Here is a 19,299-nt window from a genome sequence, read left to right as displayed (position 1 = left end):
CTGAAGTTTAGAGAGATTAAATAATTTACCTAAAAATGCATTGGTAATGGGAGAACTAAAATTCAAATCTAGGTTTCTAGTCTGTCCTTTCATTTTATCTCTCTATAATCTGTTTGGTCCCTTGAAAAGAAAGCTTCTGTGCAAATACTGCAAAATTCAGACAAACATATGCCTTTATTCTATATGGGAAAATATATCATTTTTAGAGAGTGTGTATTGCACTTGGTTTTATATCTACAGCAGATGGCCATAAAATTTTACTCTAGTCTTCCAGCATCTGGCATAAAACCTGCCATATAAAGACAGCCTTTGAGAAGATTGAAGGAATTAGCATGTAAGACAGTGAGCTGATGACTGTTTTGTTTTTGAGAGGGAAAGAAATGTGGTAAACATATGTGAATAAATATTTAAAGAATTAACATATTCAGTTTTTAATAAAATGCAACACAAATTTGCTTTCAGTTTTAAGCATTTAGCAAACTTTGTTCTTTGAGATTAAGTTTGTGTAAAGATAATTGATTAAAACCTCTCTCTAGGGTACCATGTCAAGACTGAAGATCAGGACTTGAGGCGTTCCTCTTGGATTAAACAATTTGATACAACTTCCAGATTTAATCTTCAGGTATATTCAAGCTTTGAAACATTAAAAGGAGATATAGAATTGTCATTAACTCTCTTTTTGCTTTCCTTCTTTTTTTTTTTTAACTGCAGTTAGTTATCAACCATTAGATCTGGGAAGGTAAAAAATTACAATTAAATGCACATTTGAACAACTATCCATTTTTAGAGATTCTGATATAATGACTAATGCAAAGCTCATGGATATACCGTGATCTGGAAAAGAATAGCTTATTCCAGGAAGTAGTTAAAAAATACTGGCTGCCAGTACCTTTTGGTGTGTCTAGTTAGAATGAAACATGAAAGGAAAGGAAAGTACTAGAGGATCTCTATTTAATCTCTGAAGTTGTTTCTTGTACATTTTTCATTTCTTTTTTTTTTTAAATTGTATTTATTATTTATTTATTTACCTACTTACGTTAATCCTCGCGGAGGATATTTTTCCATTGATTTTTAGGGAGAGTAGAAGAGAGAGGGAAAGACCGAGAGAAACATCAGTGTGAGAGAAACACATTGATTGGTTGCCTCCTCCACGATCCCCAACCGGGGCCGGGCTGGGGAGGAGCTTGCATCCAAGGTATATGCCCTTGACTGGAATCCAACCTGGGACCCTTTAGTCCACAAGCTGACGCTCTATCCCAACCATGTCAAACTTGCGGCCTGTGGGCCACAAGTTTGACATGCTTGCTATCCACTGGGCCAAATCGGCTAGGGCTTGAACATTTTTAGATGCTTAATTTCTTTGAGAATTTGATGAGAGTTATAGATTCTCTTTCCAGAAAATGATCATCACAAACGCTGACTTTTGCTTACATATTCTTATGATTTAGACCCCAGACCACTCATTGACTCCAAATTAAGAACCCTTGCTCTAAGAGAGGACACTTTATATATTTGGATCCCAGCATATTAATACTCATACCAAGCAAAATGAACCCCTTATAGCTTTTTAAAATTTCCTTTTTTTAAATAAAAATATTTTTATTGATTTTAGAGAGAGAGGAAGGGAGAGGGGGAGAGAAAGAAACATGGATGTGAGAGGGAAACACTGATTGGCTGCTTCCTGCATGCCTCCTACTGGGAATTGAGCCCGTAGAATCCAACCAGTGATCTTTAGATTCACGGGATGACACTCAGTCAACTGAACCACACCAGCCAGGGCCCAAAATAGCTTTTTTAAAAAGACAAAATTTTACCAATAGTGCTAAGCAAGGAAAGTAATATGACTTTTTGCTGCAAATCTTAGAAAACGACAGCCAAAGAAAGAATCAAAATTTTCATGTGGCAGATTGGGGTCCCTAAACCTCCTAGACTCCAAGCATACTCGTGAGTAATAGAATTATGGGTATTTTTTATTTTCTTCGTTTGGCTTATCCATATTTTCTAAATACTCACCAACCGCTTTTACAATAAGAAAAGAAACCAATATGCCAGGTTATTTTTCAAGGCAGTTTTGTCTGTACAAGTTCTTTTAACAGTATCCTCCAGACTCAAAGATCAGGTAAGAAATCCCTTCACTGTTATCATTCACTTATTCAGTGTATGATTTTACAGTGCCTCACTATAGCTGGTCATGAAGTTTATAATTTCACTATAGGATTCAGTATTAAAAGTAAGCTATTATTTAAATCTAACTGTTGTTTTTATAGTTGTCTTTGAAAATGTAGATGATTAGCATGATCATTTTGGAGACAATCATTTCTTTTGTTTATAATTGAGAGATATTTTAGAGGCATGTCAAATCATAGCAGTTGTCTCTTCATGCTCAAGCATATTTGTAAAATAATTTATTTTTATTTTTAAAAAAATATATTTTATTGATTTTTTACAGAGAGGAAGGGAGAGAGTTAGAAACATCGACCAGCTGCCTCCTGCACACCCCCTACTGGGGATGTGCCTGCAACCAAGGTACATGCCCTTGACCGGAATCGAACCTGGGACCTTTCAGTCCGCAGGCCGACGCTCTATCCACTGAGCCAAACTGGTTAGGGCTGTAAAATAATTTAAAGCAAGTCTGTGCTTAATGCTGTTTTTAAAACTTATTTAATCATTACAGAATTGGAGATATAACAAAGTAAGATTAAAAAAGAGAATCAGAGATACATTTTATATCTCACACCCACATAATTAAAGCTAATTTTGTGAAACATCACATCTGCAGTGTGCTCTATCTTTTCAAGTTTGTCTTTTTCTTTCTCTGTTTAATTTTGGTCATGGCTCTCTCTATTGATTTCAAGACCCGTCAATCAGTAGCAGTGTTTGTTTTTTCCTTACAGTTCACTCAGTAATCTTAAGAGACTGAAGGAAAAATGGTTACAGAAAAAACAGACCTGAGACTTCAGGATCTAGGTTTGTTTTGTTTTTTAGTAACCAACTTAAATACAGTAGAGATGAACCCTATGGAAGTTACGTTCTAAAAAAGATAGTATATAACACAGTGAGAGATATGTGGGAACTGTGCCATGCTGAGGAGGCAGTAGGACCACTTCTCCCATCTTGGCTTCCTTTCACAGCACATGCTCACTGAGTTCAGGATGGCTTGTTGAAATTACATTCATTCTCCCTCCCTCCCCTTTCCTCCTCCCCTCCGTCCTCCCTCTCAGTCTCTGCCTCTCTTTGTCTCTTTCTGTCTCCCTCTCCCTCTTCCTCTCCCCCACTCTCCCCCTCCCCCCATCCATATATAATGCTTGCTTCTTGGGTTAAGTTATGATGCAGCTTTAAGACTTGAATCCTTCAGAGCTTTTAGCTTTTGGAATGAATGGGCTATCATGAAGGGTAGTCTTTTGTGGCCACTACATGTTAAGAAAACCAAAGTTCAGTAGTCTATTTTTTCTCTCTCTTGGCTTGGTAATGTATAGAGAGGTTGAAAACTTCACTTCTTTTAAAGGAACCTTAATAATTCAGCCTTATTTTTATTCTTTAGGATCCAAGTAGAGGCCATAAATATATCAAAAAGGAAGGTTCATCAGAAATCAGTCAAAAGGTACACAGTAGGAATTCTGTGGACAGCAGTGGCTCCAGCCCTCAGAATGGAAAGTACATGCAGAATTCAAGCTTGGTTTCAGGGGCATGCCAGATAAGTAATGGCAGTGTAAGCCCAGAAAGGCCAGTTGGTGAAACTTCCTTTTCAGTGCCCCTTCACCCCACCAAGAGACCTGCATCAAACCCACCACCGATCAGCAACCAGGCAACAAAAGGTAACTTTTGCACATTTGTAGGTTATGTATATTTTTGACTGTGTAAGATAGTGAGAGTGGCAGTTCTGATAGAGGTAGTGTCTGTAGTCAAGTTGCTCACAGCCTGGTGCACTGTGGACACCACAGTGATAACAGTTTATACAGGTTACTGTGGGAATAGCAGGATACTGAGTCACCTCTGAGGATCAGGAGTGGCTTTTGGGCGGAGGAGGTAGATCCTGAAAAAGATGGTAAGGGGTTAGTTAGCCCTGCCGAGTTGGGGAAGTGACATGATAGCATTGAAGGAAAGGAGCTACTGTGACCCATGGTACAAAGGTGAGAAATAGCACTTCAGTCCATTTTGTTGCTGAACACAGTTTGTTGCAGAATATGGTAAGAGCTCATGCTGAAGAGATGGGTGGGGATCAGACTGTGTGAGGGCCACGCAAGTCCTGCGAAGAAGGTTGGCCTTTATCCCTCACGTGTGGAGATGGCAGGGATTAAACAGTAGAATTCCAGGAGTGTGACTTTGCCCATTCAGAACACCTGGAAGACTTGCTTACCACAGAGCCCTCCCTTTAAATCTTCCAGGTCCTGGGTGCCAAGTATGATTTGCATCGTTGTTTACACTGCTATTGGTGTTTTATAGGTAAACGTCCAAAAAAAGGAATGGCAACAGCCAAACAACGCCTTGGGAAGATCCTTAAGTTGAACAGAAATGGCCATGCACGTTTCTTTGTGTGACGGAGCTGCTGTTGGGATCACTCTTCCCTTTGGAGACCAGTCTCGGGGGTGTGGGAGCCTGGAGCTTCCGCCATGCATGTCCAGTAGAGAACACTGCCTGGAGAACAAAATGAACCTGATGCTGCATTTTCACTGTGCCACACCCACTCAGCAATAACCATTTTGGACCTGGTGGGGGAGAGGAAGAAGGAGGGTAGAACCTTAAAAGGAGACCTTGAACTGAAAAGGGTCTCTTGTCAGGGCTTGAATTTCATTTTGTTGTTGGTAGTGTCTTGATTTATTTTCAGTGGTAAAGAATTATCAATAATTTATTTAACAGATTTTTTTAAAAGTTAACAGCTTTTAAATTCTTTTTTAAAGCTATTTATTTGGAAGATTTCTGGAGAAATATCTCACTAATTTAGATTTAAGAATGTGAAGGTTTTTAAATTATTTTTGATAGTGTGTGTGTTACATGTGGGGAAGAGCCACAGTAACAGTAACTAGTCTGGACTCTTAAATTTGATATTCAGGTTAAAGTCTTAAACAGGGATTTGATGCATTAATTATTTTAAATTAAGATGTATATGGAAATCATTTTATTTTATATATTTCATGTTTTTTATAAGCTATTAGCTTCGCTTTTGCTAACATCCAAGGTGCATACTGTTATCCAGGTTGATGACCTTATATCCCACCTTCCCCCTCTGCACTCCCAGCTTTTGTGATGATACAAGACTCTTCTCTTTGCAGGGAAACACTTTCATAGCCGATGTGTTAGACCTACATTATAAAAGACCCCAACATTTCTCATTTCGTTTGACATTGCAATTTTTTCCTAAATATAACAAAGGCTTCTTGCATTTTCATTTTTGCTGATGACCTGGGTTCCAAAGAGAACAGCTTTAATATCTTTTTCCTATTTGTGGAAAAAGTATTATAAGTTTGATTAAATTGTCATATTTCTAGTTTTTCAAATGCATTTGTAACTACAGAGGGCCTTCTTCATACTGCTGGTATTAGAGGGCAGGACCAACACCTGCCACAAAGGTTATATTTTATGATGCTTTTATTCTGTGTACCTAAGTTGTTGGGAAATAAGATTTGACTTAGTTGTTCAACTCTGCATAATAAGCCGTAATATAATAGGACTATACTATATTAATTGTGTAGAAGCAAGCATGTTGGAGTAGACCTTTTGCAGGTAGGGGTGTGTGTGTGTGTGTGTGTGTGTGTGTGTGTGTTTAGTTTTTTATTTCTTAACCTTCTAAAGAACTATTTAAGACATGGATTTGAAGTAAAATGGGTGCTTCTTGTAGTTTCTTCCATCTATCCTAACTTAGCCAGTGCATATTGAGGTTAAGTATCTGATTGAGCTTTAAAGTAATCATATATCTCTTTTATGCACAATTTTTACTAAATGCCAGCTAATAATAGCTAATATTTCCCCCTACCCCCCATGACTTAGAAATAAGTAATTTCAAGGCTGGGGTGATGTGGGGTGGAGATATTTCCAATGCTGACAGGAGAGCATTATACAAGTTCCTACAAAGAAAATATAGGCAAATAAGATCAAATTTATTTTTATGAAGAAGAAATATGGCCATATTATGGATATCCTTTTATTTACTGAGCCAAGGTAGCAGAACTTTCCCTTCTATATTTAGTATCATGTGCAGTGCTAAGAAAAAGAAATCCATACCATCCTCCTCCATGGTTGCATTCAAATGTGTATTTTCAAAGAGAGAGATTTCTTACTCTGTCTTCATTCCAGTATTTCATGGAATAAATATGAAGTAGCTTATGAATTAGCCTTTTTGGCCCAAGTGACTGAATCAAGTCTGGATCTTACCTGGTGTCAGGAAGGATTTTGTGGAAATACTAAATGCCTATAAGTGGCCTACTTAAATTCTGCACGATGCCAAAACTAGTTAAGAGATGGGCATGGTTAATCATTTGATGGATGATTCAATTTGAAAAATGTAAAAATTTGGGTTTGACTGATTGTGCCACCTTCCCACACAGTATATTACTGTGATGTTTTGATTTTCTGTAGACATCATTTTAGTGTTTATAGAACATGTTTTTGTTTAAGAAATAAGATATATATATATATATTTTTTTTTTTCAGTTACATCATGATCTGGGTTCTTTTTTTATGTTCTTCTCACAGCTCTAAGTGTTTTTAATTACCTGAATTTTTTTCTTTAACTATAAAAATTAAAATAAAACAATTTCTTTTTATGAGTTAAAATTGTGGCCAGTATCCACCCTGTGTACGTAGGCCGGTAAATACTTATTTTAAGTAGACAGTATGTGGAACTTTTAAGTGAAGGTACTGTGGATTCATTTTTGGCAATTTTAGCCCATTAACTGGCTAAGTTAAAAAACAAACAAACTTTCAGCAGGGTCATAAATATAACCACTACTCAGAACACATGTATCTTCTTCTGAATTGGTGCAGATTCAGCCACTGGTCCAGGGACTTTCCTAGTCTTACAGAGTTAGTGGCTCTGATGCATCCCCGGTAGCTGGGAAATGACTGAACCTTGAGGTAACTGCAGCCAGTATCTGGACTTAAGTGTAACAGACAACCTTGTGTCTCATAAACAATACTACTGCACAGATACTATGACTTACGAAGACAGCAGTGGTGGCATTTAGCTAGTTATAAGCAAATAGAAATATGTAAAGCAGAATTATGATTAAATGTATGCATTTTTAATTATAGTAGATAATTTTCCTGTATTGATTCAAGTAACTTCTGTTAACCTAGTATCCACTGTACTGTAATTCATAATGTCACATAATATAATGCTCTCCAGTATTGATTAATGTTGTAAACAGTACAAAGCTGGCATTTATGATAGTTTTGTATCCTAGAAATACATTGAACTTCATAAGCATCAGTTAATTTTTAAAGCATACAAAATTGAAAATTCTGACTGAAATCATCTTATAAACTCAGAAAACAAGGCCATCTTTATTACTACTTAAATACTTAGCTTGAATACTGTTCTGTTTTTTAATAATCCCAATTATTGCCTTTTAAATGAACTCTACTGTATTTATTCTTATGAGATCAGCAGGTATTTATCAAACACCTACTATGTGCCCAGCACTACATAGTACTGTGGGAAGTGTAAAGTTGAAATGTAGTCTCTGTCTTTGAAGGTATCTTCGTCAGGAAATAAGCAGTGTTATTTTTACTTCCAAGCAAACATAAGCAAAAGAGAGCCCATTTATTTAAAAAAAGCATTAACTTCATTTGTTTCAATTGAGATATACTATGCTATGTAGAAGTGGAAGTAATTTTTTTTAATTTTTAAAATTTAAAAATCATTTCAGAAATTAACAATTTAATGTTAGCAGTAGAGGGTCATGGTTTAGTATGAAAGAGAGCAGACAACTTGGATTTTTGCCCAGGTTCTGCCATTTTTATGTCAGCTGTGTGACCTTGAATAAGTTGCTTAGTCTTACTACATCTTAGTTTTCTCATTTGTTAGTTTGGATAAAAATGCAGTTAACAAATACATGGAAAAGTGTTTCTTAATCTAGTAACACTTCATGCTTGCAGTTAATTTATCATTATTTAAGTTGCCACTGATAATGAATGCACATTTTTATGCATTTTAAATTTAAACTGTTATTACTCATAAAATTTGTTTTATGTACAATCTATGCCCAGAGCATGCTACCTAAAAAACCTGAAGAGTCTCTAACAAGGTGCTGAATTAAAATTAAAATTAGTGCTTGAAGTGAAAGAAAAGTGAAATAGTTAATGGATAAGAGTGATACTGTTTATCCTCAAGTAATCATTAAGATGACTTAAGGAAAGATTCTTTCTGCTTGTTTCAAGAGATGCTTTCTATAGTAACTCCCCCAAGAGCTCCTGAATCACCGTGCCACCCGGTACACCACTGTCAGAAGTAACTATTGCAGTGTATCAGCATTTTACGATTTCACATGGAGATGAAGGCTTAATAATGTCAATCAGAAAATTTTTCAAAAATTCATTTTTTTTCTCATTAAATATTAAGCCAGTTGCTCCCTCCAAAAAGAAAAGCTAAAGATCACCAGTTGTTTCTGGATGCCCTAGATCTGTATCTAAAGCAATCTCGAGAAGGTTGAGCATCAGGTCATTAGGAAAAACGTGTTACCGGTAACTAAAGAAGACAAATGGAACCCAATAGGGCAGTGATTTGCCTGGGTCACAGTAGATTCTAGACCTCTGGTACCTTGCTTCCTACCACAGCTCTTCTCAGTGATGCTGTGCAGCCTCTGCTTGTCCTGGTGGTGATGTTGATATGCTTGCTAGAAGCCAGATGGAAAGAAAGGAGAAGTAATATACTCACTACATTGCTGTTGGACTAAAGTAATTTTGATACTATAGCCTTACTAAAAACCCTGCTCTTATTTTTATTTGTTCTTCAGTGAAAATCATGACATAAAAGTCAAATCTTTTATATCCCTTACATTAAATTTTTAAAAATTAAGGTCATTAAGAAGCAAATGCCTATTTCCAAAGCAATTAGCTTATCATATTTGATTGTGGTTTTACTCTTTTATACTATTTTTCTCCTCTTTAGTGGGTAGGGAAAATAATGCTCATTTACCTGCATTCTACCCCGTAGAGTCTCCCTCTCACCCATGGTGCCCTCTCTAGTGTCCTAAAGCTTTGTCTTAACAAGTGCAACATTAAATTTTTGTTAAAACCTTTTCAAAACTATATTCAGTGATTCTTCCAACAAGTTGATCTGTTCTGCACTATTTCACTAATAAACCCTGGCTACCACGTAGCCCTTGACCTCCAAGTAGCTTACCTATGCAAGACCTGTGACATTCTGAACTCACGTTTCCTTATTTCAGAAAGCAGTCCTAAGTGGAACTTAATCATAACAATAAACCTTGCCTCCACCTACTTTTATTTTGGCCATTTCCTTTTTAAAATGCCAGCTATTTTCCCCCAAGGTATTTCACCAAAACAATGATCATAAGTGCTGGAATATATAATATCTTGCAGGAATGAAATAACCCAGACATACTCTTATATTCCTGTGGTAGTTGGTTGGTAACAGTTACCATTATTAAGTGGAATATATAGTGAGGAATTCATTCCTTAATTCCTTGCCTAGAATCATTTCTTCCCTCAAAGATTCATACGTAACCTTTTATTTTTACAAAGCATACATATAACTTCCACATTATAGTCAGGGACCTGAGGTGTCACTTGCTAAGTGAACCCCAGGTTATTTTATATTGCAAAAGAAACCTAAACCAAACTAAGGGCCTTACATTTATGGTTAGACTGAATCAAAAGCTATAACCTCAATTTTTCCCAAAATAGCTTCTGACTGCAAACGCGTCATGCAGTTGTTAGGTATGAAATAGCACTGATCAGGAAATGCATGTGCAACTTCGCAGACTGTATTTCCTTCCGAAAAGACTTTTCTACTTTTAATATAAATTAAGCCATAATAGTTACATGCTGTGGAAAGAGGGTGAAAGGTTCATTTGAAGAGATTATATAATATGAATTTTCACATTTACTGTGAAATGTCTAACTTTTCCAGTGCTTCAGCAGGTTTGTTTGTTTTTTTGAGGGGGTAGAGGGAGGTGATAGGGTGGGGTAGTATTGATTTTAGAGATGTCAAATCTGTGAAATTTGAAAAGGGGACAGTTGTTGGCTATGGTATTTATTAGTTTTGTAGTAATGTTTTGCTAGCCTGACTGACTTTCCTTAACTGATTTTTATGCCCATGGTCCAAGGAGACTGGTACCCTTTCTTGTTTGGGGTGTCTGCGGAGTAGTGTCTTGTCTGTTTGTATAGGCAGTCAGTGTGTGTGCACATGTGTGTCCTTTGAATACAGAAGCACACTGTGTGACTCCAGAGTGGGGTGTGGCTGGGAAACGGGATGCTGAAGCTTTAAAGAGCATTTTCTTTTTTTGACTCTTAACAGTATTTCCCATCTTTTGCCTGCAGGCAGGGAAAGTGTACAGTATTTATTTTGCTTCTGTTTTAAATTTGTAAGTCTTTAAATAGTTTAATTGGTTATTAGAGGGGATGACAAGTGACTTGTTTAAAGTTGTATTTGGTATTCTTACTTTTCAATTTCTGTATTTTAAAATATTGAAATCAAAATTGTATTACTTCTGTTTTGATTTTTTTAGTGCTGGGTGTATTTTTGGCTCATTTTGTTTGAAAGTATAAATGTTGAAAATTGTATAAAATGTGTCTTTGAAAGAAAAAAAATTGAATTCTATATCCAATTCTGATTTTCTGTTCTTTTTTTCTGCTTATTGATTCATGGGAGAATTATTGGAGTATGTGAAAAACTGTATCAAACTTAGGCTCCTTAGTATTTCTGAAGATTCAAATGTGCAGAGTAATATGTCATATTATTTTATTAGATGTATTGCTGGGGAAGCAATTAGTGAAAGAGAGGAAAGAAGACAAAAGGGTAATTAGTTGGCAAGATGAGGCTATGCTATGGCCATGGATGCTGGTGCTACTGGGGGACACTTAAAAGCATTTGTTGTCCCCAACCTGGGCACCCCAAAATACTTCTTGAGCACCTGCAGTATACCAGGCATTGTCTAGCACTGGAGCTACAGGAGTAAGATCAAGCCCCAGGCCTGCAGGAGCCTGTGATAGATGTGAAAGGAGGGGAGGTCGAGGGGTGCTATGACCCGGCTGCCTAGGGGGGTGGGAGTGGAAGTGTGAGTTCAGTGAGATGAGTTCATCATGGACATAGTGCTTTTAAGGGTGTGAGAGCCAGGTCTGGGATGAGCTGAGCTTAACTTGGGCCCAGGAGAGGAGCCAGGGACCAAGGAGGAAGGAGCACCGGGGGCAGCACTTCAGGGCAGAAGAAGAGCCTGGGAGGGGCAGGAAATGGTAGGAGGATCTGCTCTGGAGGAGCCCGAATGCAGATTGATGGAAACCAAGGCACTGAAGCACCCACGGCCTCGGCTCTTCCTGTACTAATACCTGCAAGAGAGTAGGTGGTCCAGAGTGCACCCACTTAAAGGCACCTCAACAGCTGTTACAAGAATGGTGCCCAAAGCACGTTCACACCTCCTCTATCTTACTGGCCTGTTTATTCCAGCGGATTGAAAACTAAGTCTGAATAAATCTGTTCTTTTGTAAAAGTCCACATGCCACCTGTGAACCTGTGGAATGTTTGCCCTTCCTCTAGTTTGCATGTTAGCAAGTAATTATCAGGACCGACACTCCTTTGATCTTTAGCTGACCTTTGTGTTTCCACAAAGCAGTGAGACTGTGGAAAGTGGGGTGTTACCCACCCCTCATTTTAGAGTGGGAAGAATTGGGTGCTATGTTGCAGATAGGCATTTGAATAGAAACCCTCATTTTCTTTATTTTCCATTTGAGTACTTGCAGTGTACAAGGCATATTTTCATTTCTTCCTCACAGCCCAACGAGGTAGGTGCTATACTCCCCATCCTCAGATGAAACTGAGGCCAGAGATAGTAACTGACATGTGCAAGTTCACACTGCTAAAAAGTAGAACTGAGATTTTAATCAAAAGTCTAACTCTAAAGGCCACATCATTTTTTATGAATTGTTTTTCTCTAATTATTTTTAAAATGTATTTTCCTTTATTTTTCCTCATCACCTTTTATCCATCCCCCCATACACTCTTCCACCTCCACTGCCACCCCAATCACCACACTGTTGTCCATGTCTGTAAGTTCTTTTTTTTTTCTTTTTTACTCAATCTCCCCCCAACATCCCTCTTTCCACCAGAGCTGTCTGTCTGCTCTCTCTGAGTCTAATTGTGTTTTACTTTCAATTATTAAAAAGGAATAGATGGTCTTTAGGAATGATTTGTATTCTAAAAGTTTACTTATAGGCAACCATTTTGGACTGAAAATAATCTTTTTACAGAAGTTTTCTTTTTTTTTTTTTAAATATATTTTATTGATTTTTTACAGAGAGGAAGGGAGAGAGATAGAGAGTTAGAAACATCGATGAGTGAGAAACATCGACCAGCTGCCTCCTGCACATCTCCCACCGGGGATGTGCCCGCAACCCAGGCACACGCCCTTGACCGGAATCGAACCTGGGACCCTTCAGTCCGCAGCCCGACGCTCTATCCACTGAGCCAAACCGGTTTCGGCTTTACAGAAGTTTTCTATCATTCAAAGTTTGAGTCTGTCCTTTTCCTAGGGGCTGGGTACAGATGAAAGCATGCTGTTTATCTTCTAGGATCCCACCTTCTAGTGAAGAACGAACTGTACGCAAGGGATAGGTGATACTGTTAGAATCCATGAACCTAACATGAATTCCCAAAGTCCCAGAGTTAGGCCGTGCCTAGTGCACCCCTTCCACTGGACATGGCCCTGCAGGACGGCACAGCGTCCTACCACTGCTCTTCCCACACTGCAACCTCTCCGGGCATCATTTCCTGCCCCTCAGCTCTGGTAAAAGGGTCAGCCCAGATAAGGAAGGAGAAAGAAGTCCATCCATATTTCTCTTTCTATCTATATCTCTATATATCTCCCCAACTGCTCAGAAGGTCACTTAGGGCACAGCCTTCAATAGTCTACAATAACCACAGCAATAACTAAAAGTCTACAATAACTACAATAACCAAAGTCTGACTTAAGAATAAAAGTTGAGAATAAAAAAGTCAATTACCATATTGGAGGTTTTGCCAATGGGAGGCAAAGCTGTGCTTATTCTCTTTGGTCTGGGGGCTAACTACTGGTGTTAGTTTGCTAGGGCTGCTATAACAAAGTACCACAGGCTGCGTGGCTTAAACAACAGATTTGTTTTTTCATCCCTCTCAAGGTTAGAAGTTGGAGACTAAGGTGTTAGCAGGGTTGATTCTGTCGGGGGGGGGGGGGGGCATAAAAGAAGGATAAGAAGGATCCATTCCAAGCCTCTCCTCAACTTGCAGATGGCCATCATATCCGTGTCTCTCACATCGTCTTCCCTCTCAGTACCTGTCTGTGCCTGTGTCCAAATTTACCCCTTTTGTAAAGACACCAGCCATACTGTATTCAGGCCCACCCTAATTACCTCCCCCCCCCCTTTTTTTTTAGTTAATCCTTACCCGAGGATATTTTTCCATTGATTTTTAGAGAGAGTGAAAGAGGGGGGTGGGGAGAGACAGAAAGAGAGAAACATCAATGTGAGAGACACATAGATTGGTTGCCTCCCGAATTTGCCCAGACTTGAGCCAGGAATCGAACCAGAGACCCTTCCATGTATGTGCTGACGTTCTAACCACTTGACCACACTGGCCAAGGCATAAACTCATTTTAATTTAATTATCTCTTAAAAGACCCTATACCCCAAAATGTTTATATTCTGAGCTATTGGAGGTTAGGACTTCCAACATATGAACTTTGAGGGGAGACACAATTCAATCCATAACACTACTGGATCAACTCATACATATGCAAATAATAACTCTCAGTGAGTCAAGTTTATAAATCCATGTTTATTTTTTTAAATCCTTACCCGAGGAGTGAGAATATTTTTTCCATTGATTTTTTTTAGAGAGAGTGGAAGAAAGGGGGAAGGGAAAAAAGAGAGAGGAGGGAGACATTGATGTGAGAGAGAGAGAGAGAGATCAATTGGTTGCCTCCTGTACACGCCCCAAATGAGGGCAAGAACCGGACCTGCAACCAAGGTATGTGCCAGGAATCGAATCTGTGACCCTCTGGTGCATAGGCCAACACTCTAACCATTAAGCCATGCTGGCCAGGGCAAGTTTATAAATCCATGTTTAAAAAAAGAGAAACATTTTTCTTATTACCACATTATCCCCTGACCAGATCAGTGGTGACCACTGCATAAGAAATGTGCCCCTTTACAGAGTCATTGGCCTGCTTATGATCCTTAAAATGATCCTTTTACCTTGGGCCAGATGAAGTCTTGGGGCAGGACTTCTAGCCCTACCCATGTCCAGAGCAAATCCCCAGGGATCAATACAGTTCCATGTGGGTAGTGGGATTATGGGTGACACTTGCTGTATTTATTCCTTTCTCAAATATTTATTGAATATTACGTACTGGCTGGGCTCTGGGTAAGTCAATGGGAACAGGACAGGGTCCCCTCTGTCAGAGCAGGGGTGACAGTCTAGGAAAAAGCACTGTGCTAGCCTTGAGGCAGCACTGAAGCCTGGTCTGGGATCCCATGCTGTCCCGTGCCTGGTGTCCAGCCCTGCAGCAGTGCAGACTTCCTCCTATCTCTGGGGATTATCTCTGCCCAGCAGTGATGCTCCTGCGTCCTGAGCCGAGTGTGTCGTGGACACTGCCCAGGTGCTTTTGGATCCTTTTTGCCCAACTGCAAGCTTTGGAGCCACTTTGCCCAGGTGCAACAGGTACAGAGAGCCAGAAGGGCCCGGGGTTTTCTTTCTGCCCCTGCTTCCCCTCAGGCCTTAGCCAATGCCTGATGGATGGTGGTACAGGGAAATGATAGCCCAGAGGGACACACTCAGGGCAGTATTTATAATCCACCCTGCCTATGCTCAGATTCCATATTTGCAAATTTGCACTAAAATTTACTTGTAACCCCAAATCACTGTGTGGTACTTTCATGGTCATTCCAGGACACACACATAGTGAGGTGACACTGTACTCTTATTCCAGCTCTTCAGGTACCATGTGTACCGATTAATAATGTAGATTTTGTCATCAAAATACGATAATTTCAACAGAAACATCAAAAGTACTTTATTCAAAGTAATGTCCATCGCTAGCTACACACTTCCCCCATCTTTCAGGTAATTTGTGGATACTGTCCCAATAGAATTTTTCTTGTTTTGAGGCAAACCATTTAGAGATCCAATTTTCCACTTCTTCGTACATTTTGAAGTGCTGCTCAGAAAGTGTGTGTGCCATAGATCAGAACAAGTGGTAATCTGAAGGAGCAAGGTCTGGTGAATATAGCGGGTGGGTTAATACTTCCCAGGCAAGATCTTTTAACATGTCTTTAACTGGTTTTGAAGTATGTGATGATGCGTTATCATGAAGCAAAATTACTTTGCCGAGTCTTCTGGCCCATTCTGGTCGTTTTACGATCAAAGTGTGGTTCAAATTGATTGTTTAAACCGATCAGTATTAACGGTTTCACTTGGTTTTAGAAGCTCATAATACACCACACCTTCCAGAGCCCACCAAACGCAAAGCATTGTCTTCTTTCCAAAGTGATTTGGCCTTGCGGGCAATGTTGATGGTTGACCTGGATCAACCCATGATTTTGTGCGTTTGGGATTCTCAAAATAAATCCACTTTTCATCGCCAGTCACAATTCAATGCACAGAAGACTTTCTTTTGTGCTGTTGAAGCAACATTTTACTGATGACTTTTTGGTTTTCATTTGTCTTTCATTCAGTTGATGTGGCACCCATTTTCCTTCCTTTAAATCTTTCCCATTGCTTGTAAACGATCAGAGCTGAGCAATGTTTAATTGTTCTGAGCAATGTTTAATTGTTCTGCAAGTTGTTTTTGCATTTGACACGCATCTTCATCCAATAATGTTTGGAATTGTTGGTCCTGAAACTTTTTCGTTTGACCTGGATGTTCTTTGTCGTTTACATCGAAATCATCACTTTTAAAGTGTTTAACAGCGTCACAAGTATCTTGAGATGGAACACGTTCACCATAAGCTTCCTGGAAGTATATGATAACTTTTTCTTTAAAATAAAGTAATGAATTAAAACTTCCTGCAAATGCTCTTTTTTTTGGCATGAGATTCGACATTTTTAAGCGTAAAAATATCTATGATGTTAACACCTTCAGCAAATTTGACATATGAAGTTTTGAAGCTTGCTGTCAATACAACAAAATAGCATACTTATCAAATAGCATATATGTCAACATATGTGTAACTCCATCTATTGAAAAAAATCCGAATTATTAACCGGTACACCTGGTAAACAAGTATTCTTTTTGTTGTCTATTTAGTGCATGTTTTTTAAAAAATATATTTTATTGATTTTTTACAGAGAGGAAGGGAGAAGGATAGAGAGTTAGAAAGATCAATGAGAGAGAAACATCAATGAGCTGCCTCCTGCACACCCCCTACTGGGGATGTGCCCGCAATCAAGGTACATACCCTTGACTGGAATCGAACCTGGGACCTTTCAGTCCTCAGGCTGACACTCTATCCACGGAGCCAAACCGGTTAGAGCCATGTTTTTTACATTTTGGTGCTTTTTGTTGGTTATTTCACTGTTTAAAATGATCCCCAAGCATTGTGCTGAAGGGCTGGCTTGTGTTTCTAGGAGCAAGCAGGCTCTGCTGTGCCTGTGGGGAAAATCCCTAGGTTAGGTAAGCTTTGTTCAGGCATGGGCTATAGTGATGTGGGCTGTGAGTTCAATGTTAATGAATCAAGAAAATACACTGGCATCTTTAAAGAACAACAAACATCCCGGGTTTGGGCACCAAAAATGAAAAACCAGGACTACAGGCTTTATTAGAGAAGGACCTGCCGGGCTGTCTCGCAAGGGGAGAACAGCAGCACGTGCAGGGGTGAGCACGCCTTTTGAGGGGCAGAATGGGAAGGGGTGGAGGCTTAGTGTACTCAGCGCACTCTGATTGGTGGCTTACTGTATGGTCCATATAGGACAGGGCTTAGGGTATTTGGCAGGTGTGGATTGGTGGTCCAATGTATAGTCCATATAAGGTACCTGGTTAGTCACTCAGGTATTTTCCGGCTGCAGGTTACATCATACTCCGCTCACCAGTTGGGGAAAGGGAGGATCTATCAGTTGTGCAATAACCCAAATCCCAAAAATGTGAGCAGAGGCTCACAGGAACTTAGCCCTGTACTCCCCCTAGAAGCAATGATTTCATATGCTCTAATTCAGTGTTCATGGTGACTTTATAGAATATAACTACCAGGAATAATGAGAATCCATTGTGGGGGTGCGGGTGGCCTTCTAGATTCTAAGAAAGAAGTTGGAGCTTTGCAAAAGCCCCAATGGACATCTCATTGTTCAGCTTTTACTTTTAAGGTTTTTTTTGGTTAGTTTATTGTTTGCCCCCTACTGTTATCCATTGCCTCCAGCAGCCTGACATAAAAGCATTCAAATGGTAAACAACCGATGGAGAGAAGCCATTAGGATTGGGCTAGTCCGAGTGAAGTGGGGTAAAGACCAGCCTTTTTAGGAAGTCTCCCAGAGGACCTCCCGGCAGGTCAAATCATGACTGATTTGGGACCGAGGCTTTGAAAGAGCTCCCGCTCTGTTATGCTGTCTGCTACAGGTACCAGGAGGGCGGGTTGTTAGTTTTTTCTTTTTTAAAAAATTATCTTTATTGTTGAATGTATTACAGATGTCCTCCCCCTCCAGTGACCCTCCTGAACCACTCCCACCCCCCCAGACCTTCACCGCACTAAGGTCTGTGCCCAAGGTTATGCAGACAGTAGATGCATATAAACTGTGTGGTTAACCTCCCCCCACACCCCACTTCCCTCTGAGATTTCTCAGCCTGTTTCATGCTTCCATGTCTCTGGGTCTATTCTGTTCGTCAGTTTATTTTGTTACTTTGGGCTGTTAGTCTTCAAGGCGGCAGGACTAGAGTAAATTAGAATGCTACAAAGCTTGATGTTCCTACTCAGATTTAGCTGTTTTTCTTGACTAAATGGTAAATGACCCATTGCTGCAAGACGGGTTAATTTACAGAACTCTGAAAGCATTCATTCTGACCATTTTTTTTTTTTGCCAGTTTTTCATTGCTTGTATGCAAGGGCAAATTTTATGAGGTCTTCACTCCAGCGTTTTCACTGACGTCACCCTTCCTTTAAGAAAAATGTTATTTTATTGTACATTAAACCACAATTTAAAAATGAATTAAAATTTTAAAAAGAACTTTCCCACACAAATTGAAAAGAAAAAATCCAAAGAAAAATTGCTCCTCATTCCATCCCCTAATTAATTCATTTTCATTTGTCCATGTTACTGTCTACTCTTCTTCCAGACATAGATTCTGACATTTTTGTTGGTACTTTTACAAATAGAATTTTATGTTCAAGTTACCATAATACCGTGATTTCCCCACCATCTTTCCCCCTGATCTTCCTTTTCCCACTTTCCCGGTCCCTCCCGCCCGCTCCCTGCTCCCCGTGTGGAGGGAACAGCGGCGCTCGCCGGCCAGGCCGCCGCCGCCGGCTCAGGGCAAACCCCGGCCCGGGCCGCCTCCGCTCAGCGGGGTCTGTCGTGGCCACTGATTCCAACCGCTTCCTCCCTCACGGAGCGCTCGCTGCCGCCTTCGGTCGGCAGACGGAGATGTGACACGAGGTTGTGCACTCCCGTCTACCCTGTGGGGAAAACGACCCACCCTTGTACCCCACTCCCCCCCCGCCCCCCAAACATTTTGGGTACGTAACTTTGGGTGCTGGTTCTTTTTTTAGTTCTAGAAAGATTTCTGAGGGAAGGGGCCCCCCGGGTCAAAAGTCATACACATTGGAAAAATGTAGCTATTTTCCATTTCGCAACGTGGTCCCTGGTGCTCGGAAAGGGTCTCCTCACGACCCTGTTCACGCTCTACTCAAAAAGGGGTACGGAGCCACGTAACGGCTTTTTTAAAGTAATGGTATCCCCTGATGTTTTAAAATGAACGATTTTCACTTGACAAAAACTTGAGGAGAAAAGCAAACACTACAAGCTGCCTCTTCGGCCCCCTCTTTCGTCCCTTCGGGTGATAAGTTGTTGCCTGGGGGCTTGCGAAGCTGGGTCCTGGGCCGGCGGACGAAAGGCGGTCCGGGGCCGGCTCTGCCGCGGGTCCCCGGCCGCGCTTTCCCCAGGGG

General features: G+C 40.0%; 1 protein-coding gene across 1 annotated transcript in view; it reads left to right on the top strand.

The window, feature by feature from the left end:
• Window positions 1-10,787, top strand: part of KDM7A (lysine demethylase 7A) — a gene marked incomplete at its 5' end in the record, with an annotated part of 99,962 nt that extends 89,175 nt beyond the window's left edge. Inside the window, 3 exons of the mRNA XM_023764829.1 lie at window positions 537-622; window positions 3,542-3,815; window positions 4,444-10,787. Coding sequence (XP_023620597.1) covers window positions 537-622; window positions 3,542-3,815; window positions 4,444-4,538 — 455 coding nt within the window. The remainder of the gene's footprint in view (window positions 1-536; window positions 623-3,541; window positions 3,816-4,443) is intronic.
• Between the last annotated feature and the right edge of the window lie 8,512 nt (window positions 10,788-19,299).

This window comes from Myotis lucifugus, unplaced genomic scaffold (genome assembly GCF_000147115.1).
Source record: "Myotis lucifugus unplaced genomic scaffold, Myoluc2.0 scaffold_351, whole genome shotgun sequence".
Lineage (NCBI taxonomy): Eukaryota > Metazoa > Chordata > Mammalia > Chiroptera > Vespertilionidae > Myotis > Myotis lucifugus.
Note: the sequence above shows the minus strand (reverse complement) of the source record. Positions and strands in the feature narration are given on the sequence as shown.